At 43.4% G+C, this 19,163-nt stretch overlaps 4 protein-coding genes and 1 pseudogene across 5 annotated transcripts; 3 read left to right on the top strand and 2 right to left on the bottom strand.

Moving 5' to 3' along the window:
* Positions 1-1,724: 1,724 nt before the first annotated feature.
* LOC135616155 (fe(2+) transport protein 1-like) lies at positions 1,725-3,228 on the bottom strand. The gene is made up of 3 exons (XM_065115342.1): positions 2,484-3,228; positions 2,261-2,410; positions 1,725-2,162 (listed from the first exon to the last, which is right to left on the bottom strand). Exons 1-3 carry the CDS (start codon positions 3,117-3,119, stop codon positions 1,857-1,859), a joined length of 1,092 nt encoding a protein of 363 aa, XP_064971414.1. The 5' UTR covers positions 3,120-3,228; the 3' UTR covers positions 1,725-1,856.
* Positions 3,229-5,707: 2,479 nt separating this feature from the next.
* On the top strand, positions 5,708-6,925 carry LOC135616326 (probable BOI-related E3 ubiquitin-protein ligase 3). Of its 2 annotated transcripts, XM_065115520.1 has the most exons (3): positions 5,708-5,962; positions 6,081-6,298; positions 6,382-6,924. In XM_065115520.1, the coding sequence occupies exons 2-3, from the start codon at positions 6,104-6,106 to the stop codon at positions 6,835-6,837; spliced, it is 651 nt and encodes a 216-aa protein (XP_064971592.1). In that variant the 5' UTR covers positions 5,708-5,962; positions 6,081-6,103; the 3' UTR covers positions 6,838-6,924. The 2 variants fall into 2 exon arrangements, with proteins under 2 accessions (XP_064971592.1, XP_064971591.1); XM_065115519.1 differs by lacking the exon at positions 5,708-5,962 and having other exon boundaries at positions 5,973-6,298; positions 6,382-6,925.
* Positions 6,926-7,738: 813 nt separating this feature from the next.
* Positions 7,739-8,887, bottom strand: LOC103991158 (uncharacterized). The gene has a single exon (XM_009410517.2). It carries the CDS (start codon positions 8,885-8,887, stop codon positions 7,739-7,741), a length of 1,149 nt encoding a protein of 382 aa, XP_009408792.2.
* A 1,369-nt stretch (positions 8,888-10,256) lies between these two features.
* Positions 10,257-12,722, top strand: LOC135618009 (putative proline-rich receptor-like protein kinase PERK6). The gene is made up of 8 exons (XM_065118910.1): positions 10,257-10,686; positions 10,796-11,317; positions 11,403-11,489; positions 11,567-11,637; positions 11,797-11,873; positions 11,988-12,132; positions 12,208-12,369; positions 12,450-12,722. The coding sequence occupies exons 1-8, from the start codon at positions 10,527-10,529 to the stop codon at positions 12,720-12,722; spliced, it is 1,497 nt and encodes a 498-aa protein (XP_064974982.1). The 5' UTR covers positions 10,257-10,526.
* A 462-nt stretch (positions 12,723-13,184) lies between these two features.
* On the top strand, positions 13,185-18,798 carry LOC135586934 (U1 small nuclear ribonucleoprotein 70 kDa-like; annotated as a pseudogene).
* The last annotated feature ends 365 nt before the right edge of the window (positions 18,799-19,163 follow it).

Below are 19,163 nucleotides of genomic sequence, written 5' to 3'. Positions count from 1 at the left end.
TGATTTCTCAGGAGAAATGGTAGCCGATGTAGAATCTGACTTTGACTTGCTGGATGGTAAAAGATTCTCATGGACTTGTTGCCGGATGAAAAAAATATTCTTTTAACCGATCATAAATCAGCTTCGACTCATTGAATTGGGTAGCCAGCCATGCACTCACTCAGATAGGCATGGAATCGTGTGCTTTGTTTGATCAGGACGAATAGTCTCTTGGTTGAATAAGCGATCCTCTCTTTCTGACCATATAAAGACGTTGTTTATTCATGCTGTCTTTTTCTGATGATGGCCGACTAAATGAAACATGAAGCCTTCCTTCATCGTTTGTCTACTGTTCTTTTGAGAAACATACTTCTCGTTTCTCTATTCTCGATGCTGGGGTTTAATAGGACTATAACGGTGAGTGAATAAGCGATGAGGGAGAGCAGTAAAAAGAAGGAAGTAGTAGTGTTCCACTCTCGAAGAAACCTGCAACTCATTCCTCTGGTCGAAATAAATGCCTCATTAACAAGCAATAAATGTGCATCAAATGTTTGGTCAACACGAGGAAAACTGCAAGGATGAGAAGAACCGATACGTGATGACTGGTAGCAGGGTGGCCATCAGCAGCCCTGGACCAACACCACTGTTGATGACTTCAATCATATGAAGTCTTGCTGATACATACAAGAAGGAAACCGATGCAGCTACTGATCCAACACATAGATTGATGCTTCGTAGCTGCAGTGCAGTCCAGGAAATACTAGTGCCGTAGATCTTCTTGTGCGCGATCAAGTCACACTCTACGGACTTTGAAGAGAGCAGCAATAGGATGAGGTTGGTTGTGTGGGACTCTTTGACTTGGGCTGCTGTTTCATCGAAGGTATGCATGATTGGCATGTCATGATCGACCGCAGCAACCCTTTCGGACCACATTTACTTTGTTTACCGCCTGCCTGTGTTCCAAAAGGAGGACCGGTGTTTTGGCCTTCTCTACTTGAATTGTTTTATGTCGTCACACATATTCTAACATCAGCTATTTATGCCTCGCTTTCGATCTCCAATTTATTTCCTACAGACGGTGCGAGAGCTTTCCGAAGGTCCACTGAACTTCTAATTCATCAACAGCAATTCTATATAACATTAAAAATGTTTGAGGAATCAAATTTCTTGGAGGATAAGAAATCCTCGAACATTAAGGATTTATTACTCTATACATACCCTAAACGTTTCAAAGTTTGATATGAGAATGCATGGAGAAAAAAAATATATTTTATTTTAGTATAAATGTAGGAAAAGTGTATAAAAGATTCCTTTAATTTCAAAGAGAGATTTAATTCTTTAGTTTTTATTCAAAAATAAATAATCTAATTTATGTTTGTAATATATACACAAATAACATCATTTTGGTTATTCTTTTACGGTAAAAAAATTTGTGTTTATGGTCTCAAAAAAATTTGTTTTAAAGATCCAAATATATAATTGGATAAATTGGAGGTATAATAGCAAAATAATTGCTTCACCCTACCTATATGGACTTAAATTTTGTGAGTCTTTTGCTATGTAATAGCATTAGTCGATCCAAAACTTAGATGTGACTATATGTATATATTACAAACATAAATTAGAATAAGGTATATTTAATTATTTATTACATACTTCCACATTGAAACTAACAAAAGATAAAATGTGAGGAAAAATACCATATCAGGCGCTTTTTTCTCTAAGAATTGAGCAATCTACTTTAATTTAATACGACGACATTACAGAGAAGAAAAATGAGAGAAAAAGAATACATAGAGATTTATGTAAGCTATTTAATATTCCTAAAGAGAGAAGCACGCATGCATGGATTGATGAGGTGAGGAGACATGCACGCTTCAGGCCCATTTGGCCATGAGAGACATGCCGCCGGCGCCCAACAGCACCGCTACGTAAGCCCAGAGTTGAAGCTTGAAGCTGCCTTGTAGCTTTGGCCCCATGAAGTCGTTGGCCAGGAGATCCACCATGGCCGTGTAGTTGAGCAGCCCCGCGGAGGCGGCGTTCAGCAGCCCCACCACGATGAGCGCCGTCGGGCTGTTGTCTCTGTAGGTGTTGGACAGCCCGATGCCGAGGACGACTCCGAACGGGGTGGTCACCGCGAAGAAGAAGGCCAGGATGCCTCTCATCTTCATCCCGTACTCCGCCTGCAGCAGCCCAGCTCACGGATGTGTTTGAAGCTAGCACGAAGAGATAGACAGACGCTTGATTCTTTTTATATGAGGAGAGAGTTTATTATCCGTACCTGAAGAATGCAGCCACCGAGGCCCATTCCTTCGAAGAGTTGGTGGAAACAAAGGGCAGCCACCAGAGGCCGGATGGTGCAGACGTTCTCAGAGGCTCCCATGGACAGCCCTATCACCACAGAGTGAACTATGATGCCCATCTCCAGCACCTGCATGGTTTACCATTGAAGCAGATACTGTTGCGGTCGCATCATGATCGGTTGAACGATCGAGGAGGCTTACCTGTGCTATAATGCGGTTTCGGAGCACCACAGTTTCTCGCCCATCTTTGCCGTCCGCATCGAGCTGCGGCACGGCGCAATGGCCGTGGCCGGTGACCGTGGCGCTGCTGACCTTCGGCCTCCTCTTATTGTAAGAGGTGAGCATCATGGAGTCCAACATCAGCGTGCCGATGGCCGACAGCATGGCGACGAAGGTGGTGAACGGGAACTTGGACCATGGGTCTTCGGGCAGGCAAGGCGAGCCGAGGTCGTCGAAGGAGTCCGGCAGGACATGCATGTACCCGGTGGCGAGGATCACACCGGAGGCGAAGGCCTTGACGACCACGAAGAGGTCGCGGTCGGGCCCGAGCGCGGGCACCGAGCGGGAGAAGAGGGGGAGGCAGACGCCGAGCATGCTGGCGACGAGGATGGCAGCGATGGCGATGATCTTCAGCTGCAGGGCCGCCGCCTTGTTGTGGCAATCCCCGGGGAACTTGGTGTCGCACTCCGACGGCACCGAGGATTCCGTCTCGTTGGCCGCAGCCACAGCGTTGCAGAGGAGGAGGAGAAGGAGGAGGACGCCGGTGTTGTGGAAACGGGAAGCCATTGTTCTCCAAGGTTGGTGATTGTTTGGCGTTGTCATCGCAGTTCGAAGCATGGAGGCGTAATTATAGCGCTGAAACAGAGGTGGCACCCGCGAGAGATCGCTAAGTGCAAGGTGAGTTTATGCTGCTTCCATCCAGTTGACCTTTTCCTCGATATCAGAATGTGAAATGACGAGTTAGCGACATGGCACGCCACTTGGGAGCACGAGGAACGAACGGCGACGGGATATCTTTGGGCATTCCGGTGTGGCGTGTGCCATCTTGGGACGAGACACACGCCAAGGTGTTCCGTAGCGCGTGAAGTACCGCGTTCCTCATCGAGGGTGGGCGCGAAGGGCACGAGGTGGGGAAGGATCTATTCCAACGCAAGGCAGGAGAAGCGGGTGATGCACACGACGTGTTCGATGAAAACCCTCGAACAGCTCTCGACATGAAGCTCTTAAGGAATCAAATCAAATCAATTCGATTCAATTCAAATGATGATCCGCAAGAAATTTATTCTAATAATGTCATGGAAATAATTGAAATAAGGTATCTAAGGAAATGATTCAATCATTCATGTAGCTTTCTTAGAAATTTCTTACGAAATACAACTCATCATAATTGAGGTTGACAAGATAGTATACACTCAATTATGAGTGGATTATCTTTGCCATGTATTGTTAGCCTCTTTATGGCATCAAAGTTGTCATGATTTCAAGGAAAAAGATTCAATCATTCATGTGAGAATTTTAGAATTTTATTATGGAATATAATCCATTATAATTGAGGTTGATCATCTATTCCTATGTGTTTAGCAATCTTGTGTATAGAGAGTATACACTCAATTATGAGTGGATCATCTTTTGCCATAATATTTTTAGCCTATTTATGGCACCAAATTTGTTATGATTTCAAGGAATTGTTAATAAAAAAACATTAAACAAGCTTCATAAACATTTCAAATTATACACTTGTTAATATAATAACATGGTTAGGATGATTTTTGAAGGCTATATATATATATATATATATCATATATAAAAATAGAAGTATAAAAAATGTGACATATCAAGACAGAAGCCAGAATAATTAAAATGATTAACATTGAATCAAATGTAAAGAGACCTTAAATTCCTTCTCGTGCATCTACCAAATCCTTGTTGATTACATCTGAGACTACATGTTCCCAAATCCTTCACTTTCACCCTTCATTGGGTCATGGTGCTACTGAATATTAAGTTGAATGATAATGGCCACAAGGTGAATCCATGGAGAATGGATTATGCAAAGATTCTGTAGCTCTTTTCATTGGGCAACCATACAAAAACTAGTTTTTATTGGTTTGCCTAACTTTTGATGTCTAACATCATAGATAGGTTCTTTGGAATTTTCTTTCCTATCCACCCCAGATTTGCTTGCCCTCCATGAATGTTGTTCCCAAGTCGTTGGTACCACCATGGTGGAGACTTCAGACCTGGTCTGTGATCCACATGTGACACCTACAGCACCTTCGATGGGACTGTAGCATCCATTTGTTTGGTGGCCAAAGGTCACTGTAGGTCATGCATTCCAAGCAAAAGTGGGAGACCAAACATCCAAATGACAGTATACTGGTGGCGGCAGGGAAGTTGCCTTGGAACTGAGCTTTCTTGTGCCTCTTGTTCAGGATATGGGGACAACCTTTGCTTTGAATATATCAAAGCTAACGTGGGGAGCAACCACCACATACAAAGAAGCAAAGAAAGATCAGAAAACAAAGAGGAAAGGAAGGTAGGGAACGAAGAAGAAGAAGAAGAGTGGTCAGAGAGATTCTCACCGAATAGGGGTAGATAGAACAAAGGGTAGGGCAGCTGTGTTTTCTTGAGGATTCACCTTTTAAGTTGGGCAGAAAAAGTGAGAGTCGAGGCAAGTCCTTGCAATTTTAAGAGTGATATGTAGGATTTATGTGTCCCACTTTTTCTGGTCTTCACCTTTTTAAGGCCTCTAATACTTGAAGCAATGTGGGGATTGATGTGATTGGGGTGATGGAAACAATAATGGAGTCTTGGGAGAGTTGATGGAGAGAGATCACATGCCATTTGATGGGCATTCTCTTTCCCCATTCTTCATCATCCCTGGCAGCAGTCATGAGGCAAGAAAGAGAGAGAGAGAGAGGATCTCACTGTTTATGGACAAAAGTGCATCAATAACTATGAGCACTGCTTTTTAGTAGCTGAACATATCCACCAGTAACTGTGGCTATCTAGTCTGAGCTAAATTATAATACTCAAAACACTTTATTTGAGGACCACAAATCAAATACATGAGCAACCTCTTTATCTAGAACATAGAAAATTGTTCAATGCATTATGATTCTCCTTTTATGTTGTTGCTATATATATCCAAATCTGGCATTCCTTTGTTAAAGTTCATCTTTTAATTCTATTACTTTAAGTTATAGAGGAAAAAGTTCTTCTGGGATTAATCAGATAAAAGGTCAGCAATAATGTTTGGAAGGTAAATATATGAGATAATTTTGGATTATACTATCTTTGCTTTAGTTTAGTGTAGATTAGAAATTATCACTATTCAGGTTGCCAATCAGTATAAGGATGATATCATATGGAGCATTTCAGCCAAAGTTAGAAGTTTAGAGTCCCCTTTCTTTGTCTGTGGAATTGAGAGTTTGATCTAAATGTAAGGAACAAAACAAAGGATCTTTCTTGATCCTCTACTTGTTTCCTTGCTTTCTTTTAACTTTCTTCTTTCTCCTCTCTTTGTGAACCAAAACTTAGATAAATCCCTTCCATTGCATCCTCTCTCTCTCTCTCTCTCTCTCCCCATATATATACAGCATCATGAAACACCCCTTTCTCAGGGCAGTAGAAGCCCACAACCTTCACCTCTTCTCCTCTCAACCCCTCCTAAGAAGCAGGTTCCAACTTCTCATCACCATTTGTTTCTTCTCCATGCATGCATGCTAATGTCTTCTCTTATTGTAGTGGCAGTCGTGGCTCTCGAACTGTATTGCTGCTTCTTACTGTGCTGTACAGGGAATCAACCAAGCTTGCACACCATGCAAATGGGATTCCTCTCGCCGGTATCCGGTGCTGCTGCCGCCCCCGGCAGTGGGCTCGGCTTCAACAACGTCGCCTCCGCCGCAGTGCTAGCGCCAAGGAAGCGGTTGCGCCAGGTCTCGCTTCTTGGCGATGACATGTCCTCCCACCTGCAGCAGCAGGTGCTCGACATCGATCGCCTCATCCTGCAACACGTAATTCTCCGGGTTCCGTAGTTGATGGCTTCTCTGGATCGAAGGAATTAGCGGTTTCTGAGGCTTGGCATTGGAAATGGCAGGCGGAGAGGGCGCGGGCGGAGCTGACGGAGCGGCGGAAGCGGTTCACGAGGCAGATCCTCGCTGCGCTGGAGGAAGGCATGTCGAAGCGGCTTAGGGCGAGCCAAGAAGAGATCGCAAGGTTAGGGAAGATGAACTGGGCATTGGAGGAGCGCATGAAGAGCCTGTGCGTGGAGAACCAGATGTGGCGCGACATGGCGCGGAGCAACGAGGCAACGGCCAACGCGCTGAGGGCCAACCTCGAACAGTTCCTCTCGGCGCAGGCGAGGGCAGAGGAGGAGGCAGCGACCGCCGACGACGCCGAATCCTGCTGCTGCGTAGGCGACGGGGAGGAGGAGGCCGGCGTGAGGAGGGAGTGGAGGAGAGATTGCCGGAGCTGGCACGACGGCGAACCGTCGGTGCTGCTACTACCGTGCCAATGCCGCAAGAATGGTAGTGTGTGCATAAACATGTCTTGAATTCAACAACAACAGAGCACTATATGCATCTGATAGATACTTTAGAGTCCTTCTGGTCTGTTCTTTCAACCAAATTGAATTTATTGGAGTGTTTGTAGTTCCTTCCCTTGATCCACCCAATCTCTTCTCTTCAAGTGAGGTAGGCCATTCGACTTGGTCTTTCGACGATCATCTACCCCCAAAACTAGGGGAGTAGAAATGGGGGTCGCATCTTCCTCTCCATCTACAGACTTTAGGCCGCACCCTTTATTGTGTGTGCATTGCAGTGCCCAATCCTCAAACAGAACACTACCGCTATCATTAAACAGAAGACTAATATATAAATAAATAAATAAATATATATATATATATACATTTATTAATTTTTATTTTATTGAATATTTTACTGAATATTTTATTTTACTTAATAAAATATTATTTCATATATATTAATACGATTAGAAAAAATAGAAATATTTTATATCCAATATATACAAACATATCTTATATTATATCTTGATTGATACGACTATCCAAAGCAACCATGATATTTTTAATTATTATTAGCAATTGATCTTAATCATTATAAAAAAAAAACAATCTTATACAGGATTATTAACTAATAAACATGATTATGTTTTAACATTATTAATATTTAAGACATAAAATAAAACCAAAATAATCATATTCTTAAATCATACCATAACTTAAACAAACAAGAAAATACAACATATTACATTCTACGTCAAAGAAAAAAAAAAAAAAGTAAAACAAAATTTACATAGATAGATGAGGAACAAGAAAAGCACAAACCACATAACATAAAATACGATCACGATTCCACCAACTTCCTTTATTTCTTCATACCTTTTCCCTACTCCCTCTGAAGCAGCCTCATGAGATTTCTGTGAAGAGCGAGCTGTCAGAGATCGAATGGGCCGTTCGGATCCAGCTGCTTGCAAAGGCCGAGGTAAGTCAGGTAGAGTACTCGGTCCTTGGCGCCGGTGCGGTGGTTCTTGGTATGCTTGCAGAAATACTTGAGCTGTTCCAGCGTGCAGTATCCCAACGTCTGCCCCAGCAGCATGAACAGCCAGTTGATGTTGCGTTTCTTTCCGTCCACCAACGGCCGCATGCAGTTGGGCTGCCCGCAGGCGTCGCAGTCCGGGAACGTCGGGTTCATCCACTCCGCCGGCGCCCGGTCGTGCATGAGGTGCCTCGTCGCCGCGATGCGACACGCCACCTCCCGGAACTTGGACTCCAGGTCGTACCTGATTATCCTCCGCGCCTCGCACCGCTTGCACTGCGCATCCCCGTATACCTCCTTGAGGTCATGGGAGAGCAAGTAACTCAGGCTGTGGACGGTGGCCCGACGATCGGTGGACCAAGGAAAGATTGGTTTGATGGAGTCGCTCTTCCCGCTCCTAGGCCCCTGGGTGGGGTTGCGCCGTGTGCGTCCCCCGCCCGACCGAGGCGAAGCAGAAGCAGAAGATGAAGAAGCAACAGCAGCGGCAGGATTGGTGGGAGGAGGGATGACCGTGTAACGACGAGGAACATGCAAGACGGGAGGGAAAGGCGGCGGCAAGTTAGTCTGCGAATACTGGTGCGGCTGTTGCTGCAGTGTAGGCGGCGGCGGCGGCAGCAAAGAAGAGGAGGAGGAGGGAGGGTTCGACACGTGACGTGACGGAGAGACTCCGAGGGTGAGTTCGACGTTGAGATCGTCGGATCTGCACAAAGAGTTCTCCACAGTACTCTTGCTGTTCATCTTGATCCGCCTTTGGCCTTCTTCTTCTTCTTCTTCGACATCTGCTTCTGTCGTGGGGAGATATATACAGGAAGGGGAGGGCCGAGATCGGTGGTGATAGAGCTGACGAGGATGAGATGGAGCGGTCGGTTTGAAGTTCGAAATTGCAAAGATTAAGGAGAAGGGGGTGGTGTAAGTTGTGGTGGAAGACCAGAAGCCAGGCTGTTGCTTAGGGTTTCGGAAACCAACTCCGCGAGAGTAATGGCGGCACTCGCTGTGTCTTGTGCTCACATCCCTCCCCTTATCTCGCCCCTCTCTCATCTCCTCCATTTCTTTTCCCTATTTATTATTATTAGACTGGCAGAACTAAGAATTGATTGTTGTGATGATACAACGATTAAGAATATAACTAGTATTCGTTTTATGTCTTCGACATGTATAATTGAGAGTACATATACGTGGAGAATAGGAACACACATATATGCTATATTATACGGAAAACTATGCTACGAAGACAGGATATGTTCTATGTCTGTTTCCCATCGACACTGACAGGATCCCTGCTTATCTAAATCATCGAGATTTGGATAATAACTGCAAAAGACCTGATTCGATAGGCAAACAGTTCCACATGAGTACCTAATGATTCGATTTTTCTGGTCCGATATCTATCACATCATGTCGATTTGTTCAGTATCTGATCTAGCTTTTAATGAAATCCAATTCCAATATTTGATTGACTTTGCTATCCTCGATAGGCTTCATATGAACAAATACGGTCTTTGCCTTCATCAACATGCATCAGCAGCAGCATGGCTTGTATTGAATTGGTTTTGCTGAGAATTGACATCTGTTTTACATTCTGTTCCTGTACAGAACACATTCTTTTGATCTTCTAGTCTTCCAGTTCCATGAAGAACAAGCAGGTTTAAAGGACTTCCTGGATTCTGTGATCTACAGAAAGAAAGCTATCTTCTTCTCAGTTCTTTCGACGTCTGCATGCACAGTTCAAAGGTGCAACACCACCACACTGTGTCGTCAGGACCAACCCCTGCGTGCGAAACACGGTTGTGGCCGCTTTCGCACGCGTGCCAAGGACAAGTAATATCGAGCGGTGGCGCGGGAAGCAGTCAACCGCCAGCCCAAGAATAGACAGCAGGTTGGCTAAGAATGGAGGACGACGGAGCGTCTTCTCTTCCTTCCTCTTTCTCTTCTGTTTCTTGTTACTCCCATCCTTTTCTCCCCTTAATTCCAGCCTGCTTGATGGCTCCTCTGATGGCATGCCCACATAGAAATAGCAAATCTATATATCACTCCAAGGATCGGAGTGCTGGTGTTTGGAGAAGGACGACGCTGCGCCTTCACGCACCATCTCCTCCCTCGCCCTTCTCTGAGTACCATCCTCGTCCCTCCCCTTGGATCATGAGAAGATAGCAGAAAAGGTATTTGTAGGAATTGAAGATTCATGTTTTCATGGCGTTTGTTTGATGGCTTCTGATCATGGAGCTCTTTGTAGGGGTTCTTAGTACACTACCACGGCATTGTCCGAAACAACAGTTGAGAGGGAGGGCGGCGAGTCCGGAATATGACTTCCGCTCGGCCGCCGGATGTTTCCTCATCAACCTCAATCAATTCTTCGTTTTCGTCGTCGTCAGTATCTCCTCCTCCATTGAAGTCGCCGGACGCTTCCCCACCTCCGACCGCTAGCCCAACACCGCCCGATAAATCACCGCCCTCGCCTCCTTCATCCTCGAAAGACTCCTCGCCATCGCTGGAGTCAGACGATGGCTCTTCTTCAGTTCCCTCGCCATCTCCACTGCCCACCTCGCTGCGGCGGCCCTCTCGGACATCGTCGTCGCCGGTCACTCCCTACTCCAAGTCGTTGGTGCATGCTGATTCCACGAATGATTCAGGGGGGTCAACACCGGCAGACTCATTCTCCAAGTCAAGTGAAGTTCACCATTCTGATATGAACTTGCCGCTTATCATCGGAGTGGCGGCAGGCTTAGGGCTATTCTTTGTCCTCATGGTAATTGCATGCGTCTGTTGCTCCACGAAGAAGAAGAAGAAGGAGAAGGACAAGGGCCACAACGCTATGCAGTACTATTCCGATCCTTCGGGATACAAAGGTACACGAAGCAATCTCTTGGCTTAAATCTTACGGACAAAACTACGAGTCTCAAGTGCAGATTACTTAACCAAGAAGTAGTGCAACCGACAACTTGTCTGTGATTGTAGACAGCGACTATTACGGCGGTGGACCGCCCCAAAAGTGGCACAACGAAGGCCATGACGTGAAGGTGCCACCACCTCCGGGACCCTTGCACGGAGGAGGGTGGCATGCTCACCATCCTCCGCCCATGATGAACAGCGAAGACGCAACCTCAGCCTACTCAGCGCCTCATGGTCCTCCACTGCCACCCCCCTCCCCTGTCATCGCCCTCGCCTTCAACAAGAGCACCTTCTGCTACGAAGAGCTCGCGACTGCGACCAACGGGTTCTCGCATGCTAACCTGTTGGGGCAGGGAGGATTTGGGTACGTGCACAAAGGAGTTCTCCCCAATGGGAAGGAGATCGCAGTGAAGCAACTCAAGTCGGGGAGCGGACAGGGAGAGCGGGAGTTCCAGGCTGAGGTCGACATCATTAGCCGCGTTCACCATCGCCACCTCGTGTCCCTCGTCGGATACTGCATCTCTGGTTCACAGAGAATGCTGGTGTACGAGTTCGTCCCCAACAAGACGCTCGAGTACCACCTCCATGGTCAGCACTTTACTCCATTGTTTCCGCAGCCTGCATCGAAGATGCTTGTCGAATCAATCTCAATCTTTCCTGCCATCTGCTGCAGGAAAAGGACTCTCGGCGATGGATTGGTCGACCAGACTCAAAATTGCGTTAGGATCAGCCAGAGGACTCGCTTACCTGCATGAGGACTGTGAGTAAATTGCACATCTTCTCGAGGAATCTGTGTTATGATCTCTAGCTTATTTGATTGAAATCATCTCCTCGAAGGTCACCCTCGAATCATTCACCGTGATATCAAGTCTGCCAACATCCTCCTGGATTTAAAATTCGAAGCCATGGTAAGACAGTTCGTTTTGTTGTTGCAGTACGAAGTGCTTCAGATTGCAAAGAAAAAACAAAAAATTGGAGAGAAATGAAAATGTCAGTCGATGAACTTTTGCATATTACATGCGCAATGTATCCTAAAATCTTTAGTTTATGTAAAAACATGTATGTAGGTGGCAGATTTCGGGTTGGCCAAACTGTCGTCCGACAACCACACTCATGTTTCCACACGTGTTATGGGAACGTTCGGGTGAGCAAGATGTTTGATGAATTGCCAGCTTCTCACTACAGCAAATTCCAGTCTCTATCGTCACTGTTTCTAAGACATCATCGTCTGTTGTTCCCCCCCCCCTTTGGTGACCAGGTATTTGGCTCCTGAGTACGCATCGAGCGGGAAGCTGACAGAGAAATCTGATGTCTTTTCCTATGGAGTGATGCTTCTGGAGCTGATAACAGGACGACGACCGGTCGATACACACACATTCATGGAAGATAGCTTGGTGGACTGGGTAAGTGTTCTTCCGCCATGCGTGCTATGGTTTCAGCTGTCAAAACCGACTGACACATTGGCTTGATCTCAACAGGCAAGGCCTGTGTTGTCGCGTGCTTTGGCTGACGGAGACTACGATGAGATAGCTGATCCACGCTTAGATGGCAACTACGATCCCATGGAGATGGCACGCATGGTGGCTTGTGCCGCTGCCAGCGTTCGCCACTCTGCGAGAAGACGACCGAAGATGAGCCAGGTTTGATCACTGAAAACTTCACCGTTGCTGTGTTCGCCTCAAATCCATGACCTGTGTGTTTAAACTTATGAAAACATCAGATTGTGAGAGCATTGGAAGGCGACGTATCGCTGGAAGACTTGAACGAGGGGATGAGGCCCGGGCAGAGCATGCTCTTCGGCTCAGGCTCCGACTATGAATCGAACTCGTACACCTCCAGCATGAACCGTCTCAGAAAGGTTATGATCGCAAGCCCTGAATACAGTGATGGGTACGACGGACCGATCACAGAATTCGAGCATTGCCATTCTGCATCCAGCAGCGGAGGATTCTCCGGCGACTTGAATCCTATCGGAAAACAAAGGCATTTTTGAGGAGGCCAACACGAGGCCCAGCTCCTTGAGCATCATGCTTCCCGGTATCTGGTCTTTAAGATCGACACAATGTCCGGCGAAGAAGATCTTCTGTGACTTCAATGGTTGATGATGTACACTACTCGAGCACATTTATTTGTCATTTACAGGGAAAAATGTGTAGAGGGAAAACAGGATTCGAGGATGATGTTGTGCTTTATCCAATTGTTCTCGTTTAGCTAATGGATTTTGTATCTCATTCGTCTATTCGAAACCTCATCTTTTAAATATCATATAAAAATATGTTTATTGGGTGATCATGCATTTGATTCATCGAATGCTAACGTCATCTGAAAGCCAACGCGGAAAACACCTGTTAGAACGCGTGTGCATCATGTCGCGACTTGAGACACAACCATCCACGGCGACGTGGCATTTATGGCTTGGAGTAACAATGGGAATACTATCACTGGGAAACGCGGTATTAAAAATCGCACGGAGGGAAACTGAACCCCTGCGATCTCATTCATCTGTTTGGGGCGGGCCGCTCGCTCGCCCGCCTTCTTCCACCTCCCTCCGGTGGGGGGCGATTGATCCCCTCTCGTTCTAGCCGCCCTTCGAGTCGTGGAGGATGGGGGATTACAACGATGCCTTCAATCGCAACAACGCCGCCGTCCAGGCCCGCACCAAAGCCCAGAATGAGCCAATGTCCTCCAGCTGAAACATGTAATCTCGATAAGCCTCTTTTGCTCCTTCTATTTACCTCTTTGATCCATTGTTGCCCTAACTCGGACACGGTCCGGCTTAGGTTCACGGCCTCTTGATCTGGTCCCCCTCTTCTAGGGTTCGATAATCTATTATCTTTTTGGAATGTTAGCCGTTTTTCCTTTTTTCGTTGGTAGATCTTGTTTCTCATTCATTTGATCACAGTTTCCACAAAGTTTGCATTTATTGGATTCTATAGGAAGAAGTTTTCATCGTTGAATACTTATCTGTTTGCGATCTTCTTGTTGCTGTTGGGTTCGCTGGTGATGATAAATATTATTTTCTTTTGCTTGTTTGGGGCTCATATTGGATACTTTATGATGGTTTTTGCTTCATCGGCTTAGTTTGTTTGTGGTAACTTAAAATGGCTGTTTTAATAGCTGCATGGAATATGTGCTCGTTTATCAAGATTTGCTTTTGTTCTTTCTTTGCTCGTATCTGTGCGCTTGTATGTTTCATGGTCTTTCATGCCAAAACTTTCCTGTGATTTAAACAAAAAATTTGTATCTGATTCTTAGCATGGCTATCGATCTGCTTTATTTTTACAGAATATAGTTCGCTTATAGTCATAGATAGTGTGATGTTTCAGTTTATGACGCTTGTGTGATGGTTTTGCTTAAACTAGATTGGGCAGAGTCGCTCAACTGGGCTTACTGCTAATCTTTTGAAGCTTTTTGAGCCCCAGCCTCCTTTGGAGTATACACCACCTCCTGAGAAAAGGAAATGTCCTCCCTATACAGGTAGTGTTTCTTTCACAAGTTATTATTATGTTAAGTTTGATTAAGAGAGTTCATTGCAATCTAAATTTTTATGTGCTCTCAAGGGATGGTGCAATTTGTTATCCGGTTTGCTGAACCAGGCGATGCTGAATATGCTCCACCTGTTGTTGAGGGTGAAACTCCGGTGAGATGTGTTTTCTGCTTAATAACTTGTCAAGGCTTTGTATTTTACGTCTTGATCATGCTGATTTACAGCAACCTATTGCTAAGGGGATGTATGCGAACCATTTCAATAATTCATGTAATTTGTCTTGTCCTAATTATAGCTGAACAAATGGCACAAATGCATGCAATTTGTCATAATTCATCCTCAGGATACGTAGGAACTCAATGATGCTATTTTCTTTTTAAATCTTTCTATGACTAAAAGATGCATATGTATCTTTGCTGATGTTAGGATCTAAGTTGGCTAAAACAGTGTATGCTGTTTCAATACCTGCTATATGCTTTGAATTGTTGAAACCTGAGTGCAGTCTTTGCGAAATGTTATCTTGATGTATACCTGCTAGACAGAGTTTGCAAGCAGAGTTGAGCGAAATCATAGCTGGCTGTTTTTGTAAATGCATTCAACTGTTGTTTAGCTTCACGATGCTGAACATTGTTGATTGAATTTTCAACCTTTATATGGTTGATAGACTTCTTTTTTAATCTCATTTTTATAAGTTTGTCACATAGCTTATGGAAGTGCTCATTCTTTATGGTGCTTGCCTGTCTTTTACATCAGTTTCTTAATCCTAGTGGTATAGCAGCTATAATATTTTGGTGCTCATGTAGACAGTGGGAGGTGTGTATGAGTAGTTGTAGAGAAATTTCTTCTCCTGTGAATGCCTGTCATGAAGGGACAAGTGAACCCTGTGCATTTAACTGCATATCTGGTTATGATGTTATCCAGTATTGTTCAAAATGCCATGATCTACAATCCCTTTTATTGTCTTATATGTTGAGATCTGTATTATCCAGACTACCTCTCTCTTTTGTGACTGTATATAGACAACTTGTTCCACTTGTCAAGAGATACATGTCCTAGGCACTTCCTTGGGTATATTATGTTTCTTATTTGGTTACAGACACAAAGAAGAGCTAGGATTCGAAAATTATGGCTTGAGGAGGGTGCAAGGAAGGCTGCTGAAGAGTTGGAGAAATGTAATTGTTCTATAAATACTTATGTGCTAAAAAGTTTTTAGCCTCCCTAGCGTCAAACATCTTTGTTTTCTTTCAGATGATCCATCTAAAGATCCAAATGTAACCTTTCATCCATATAAGACACTTTTTGTTGCCAGACTTGTATGTTTTCTGCACTGGTCGACTTTATTTTATCCTTGTAATTGATGTACTGCTTCATTTATCATTATGCTTGTGCAGAATTATGAGACCACTGAACATTGGATTAAAAGGGATTTGAAACTTATGGACCAATCAAGCGGGTAAGTGTGTTTTTGTTGTTGGGGGCACATGCTATTGCTCTCAACATAAGTAAGGTTATATAATTCTGATCAGCACAAAGTATGAGAAAAGGTTTCTCCCATAAATCAGTTTTTTTCATTCAACCTCTGAAAAATGTTCTATTTTCTCTGTTTCTTTAAATCTTTTATTTGCTCTGTAAGCCCATGATTATCTTTGATAAACTAGAAAGTAGGAATAGGGGATAATCACAGGTATATTAACCATATATAGCAAGATGAATATCATTCATATATATATATATATATATATATATATATATATATATATATATATATATATATATATATATATATATATATATATATATATATATATATATATATATATATATATAAAGTGTTTTTTTTATCATTTTAGTTGGTGGCAATACTTGAGAAGCCAGATGATTGTTACATCATGAAGAAAATGGGTGTAGCACAAGTAAATTCCAAAGTTGTATGTAGGTTTTCTTAATTCCTTCATTTGAGTTGTGGTCAGTGGACATTATATGGAAATTTAGATCACATCCTAGCTATTAGCTACTTGCAAGTGGTTTGCTATTATAAGAAGAAACACTGCTGGTAAGAAGAGGTCCTGTCTCTCTCATCTCTGAATTCATGTAATTTCATTCTCAGTGTTTGTTTGTGGTCAATGCAAGTGCAACCATCAGTCAACTTGGTTACATAAGGGTGATCAGGGTAGTAAATCATGAGTTCAATTATATTGAGTTCAATTATATTGAGTTCAATTATACAAATCATTCCTTCACGAAGGCAGTGAAAACCTCTAATTTCCCCTCAGATTCCCTCTGCAGTAAGCAGGATCTCCAATATTTTGAGTTCAATTATATTGTGGTTTTATTGCTACTGAAATGTTTTTCTGGTTTTAAAGGCCAAATGAAAATCTTTTCATCATCCAGAAGGTTTCTGGTATATTTAGAAATTTTCTGGTATAATCTATTTATAATGTCTGTTTTTAGCTACTCGTAAAATTCCCTGGTAAGGGGGCGGTAAAACTATTTGATTCTTCCGGTAATGGGACATACACCGGTTTTGTGCCAACTTAATTTGTACGCTGATGATTCATCTCGCATTGTGAAGCCTTACACCTATGAAGGCGAGCACCGCTAGTGAGCTGTGGTGCCTGTTTGTCATGCCATTCATGCTCACCGGTTTCACTCTATAAATTTATTTTTCTTCTGTGATTCTCAGGTATGGTTAATCACAGACAAAGAGACAAAAACACCTAGAGGATATGCTTTCATTGAATACATGCAGACATGAGACATGAAAAGTGTGGCTGAAAGTTATCTTGTAGTATTCATAAACAACCTGTACTCATAATTGTTACAATAGTTGGGTTTTTTTTGCATCATGCAGCTGCATATAAGCAAGCTGATGGTCGGAAGATAGACAATAAAAGAGTACTTGTTCATGTTGAGCAAGGAAGATCGGTGCCAAATTGGCGACCTCAAAGGTTGGGTGGTGGACTTGGAACAACCAGGACTGGAGGGGAAGAAGTTAATCAGAAGCATTCTGTCAGGTAATTGAGCGAAAATTTGACCTTCAATATGCTGGTACCTCTGTAGACTAGTTTCAAGTAGTACCATATTCTGGATGGTTATGTTTCAAATTTTAGATAAATCAAAGTTGATTATTTTTGTCTAAGTTTGTAAATAGTTTGCTCGGGTTGTGATTATGTAAGAACAGCTGCCTTCTTTGTTGTTTGTCAATATAGCATAAATACACAGTGGTGTTGTTTTTCATATGAGCTTTCCTTCTGTAGTAAAATGTCAATTATTATTGTGAACTTGATTGAGCCTTCAAGGCAGTTTCAGAACATTATCATTTTGCAATTACTTACTGTGCTAAAATTTCCAGTCAAAAATTCTTCCTAGTTTTGAACCAGTTGAGCCTCACAGGAGGCTTTTTTTATTTAATATTCAACAGGTTTTGGTACTTGCTCTGATGCAAAATTCATTTTTTATCATATTGGTACTATGTGATTCTATTTTCTAAGAGGAATTTGTGGTTAAAATTGTTTGAACTTACTTGTGTACATGTAGTCTTTGTGGGAGATAGATGACAGATGTTAGTGAATAGTAAGTCCAGTGGATACATGCTTATGTTTTGTACCTACATTAGAGCCTTAAAATTGGTGACTAGTAGATAAACGTTCTTGCAACTAGTAACTATTAATGTAGTTGTACTACTTGTTGCAGGGAACTTGGGATTTTCTTGCATAATAATTGCATTTTAATTTGTATCTTCATTTTGTGGATGACACTGCCCTAGATGTGTTTGGAGCATCAATATTTATGAGTATTTTCTTTTTGTACACGAATTTTTCTTCTTCCCAGGGAGCAGCAGCAATGTGCATCAGGACATTCTAGATCAGAGGAGTCAAGAGCACAAGATGATCGTCAGGTGGCCAGGTATGATGACCTCTTCATTTTCCATTTTCTAGTGAAGGTACAAGTATAAATTTAGGATTCTGGTGACATCAGTAGTTTACATCATGTTTCTAGCATCTATCAGTTATTCATTTTTCAATGGGTGGACATGGAGAAGTCTCGAGAAAGGGGACGGGATGGAGAGCGAGAATGGGAGAGGCCCCCTGAACGTTCCCATGATAGGGCATGGGAGCGAAGGAATGACAGACAGTACCACCATTCGGACCGAGATAGAAACAGAGAAAGGGACAGAGAGGGGAAATGAGTGTGGCAGAGAAAGGGAGAGAGAACGTGATCGTGATCGGGGTCATGGCAGAGATAAGGAAAGAGAACGTGGTCGTGACAATGACTGTGAACATGATAGTCGACCTGAAAGGGACCAGGTGCACGAGAGAGGCTATGATCAAGCTGGCTATGAAAGGGACCATGGTTATTCACATGACAAAGAAGCTGGATATGGTAGTGAGTCGAAGCATGGCAGGGGAAGCTGGATAAAATCCAGTAGCTGAGGTTGGTTCGGTTGCCGGTGGTTGCCACTGGTATGTCGTCTTTCTGCGTCTTCCATTCAGTATGTCACTTGTTATCAGTTTTTGCTAATCTTACAACATGAAAATCTCTGAATTTGTCGTGGGAAAATACTTCATGCAATTATTTCCCAGATATTGTCTTCCATCATTATTTCATTTTTTTTTTTATACAAGTATACCTTGGTGTAAGAGTAACCTTTTCATGGATGTACTGACAACAGGTTGTTGTTCCAAATCATAATTCCATTAGCATGCATCATGTGCGAAGTTATCAGATGTGTTATATACCAATGCAATTCAAACTGTTAAGGGAATCATCCAGATATGTAATGGGAAAATAAACGATGTATTCTTTCTTCAGAGGTGAATTTTGTTGAGGACATTTCCATTTGGTGAAGCATGTCGTGTGGAAGAAGCTTCTACAGGTGAGGGCAAGGCGTGGAGCCTGGTGTTGGTGGTGCCGCGTCTCGCTTGGTGCGGCCAGCGGGACGTCCAT

The sequence above is a fragment of the Musa acuminata genome, chromosome BXJ2-7 (assembly GCF_036884655.1).
Source record: "Musa acuminata AAA Group cultivar baxijiao chromosome BXJ2-7, Cavendish_Baxijiao_AAA, whole genome shotgun sequence".
Taxonomy (NCBI): domain Eukaryota; kingdom Viridiplantae; phylum Streptophyta; class Magnoliopsida; order Zingiberales; family Musaceae; genus Musa; species Musa acuminata.
Note: the sequence above shows the minus strand (reverse complement) of the source record. Positions and strands in the feature narration are given on the sequence as shown.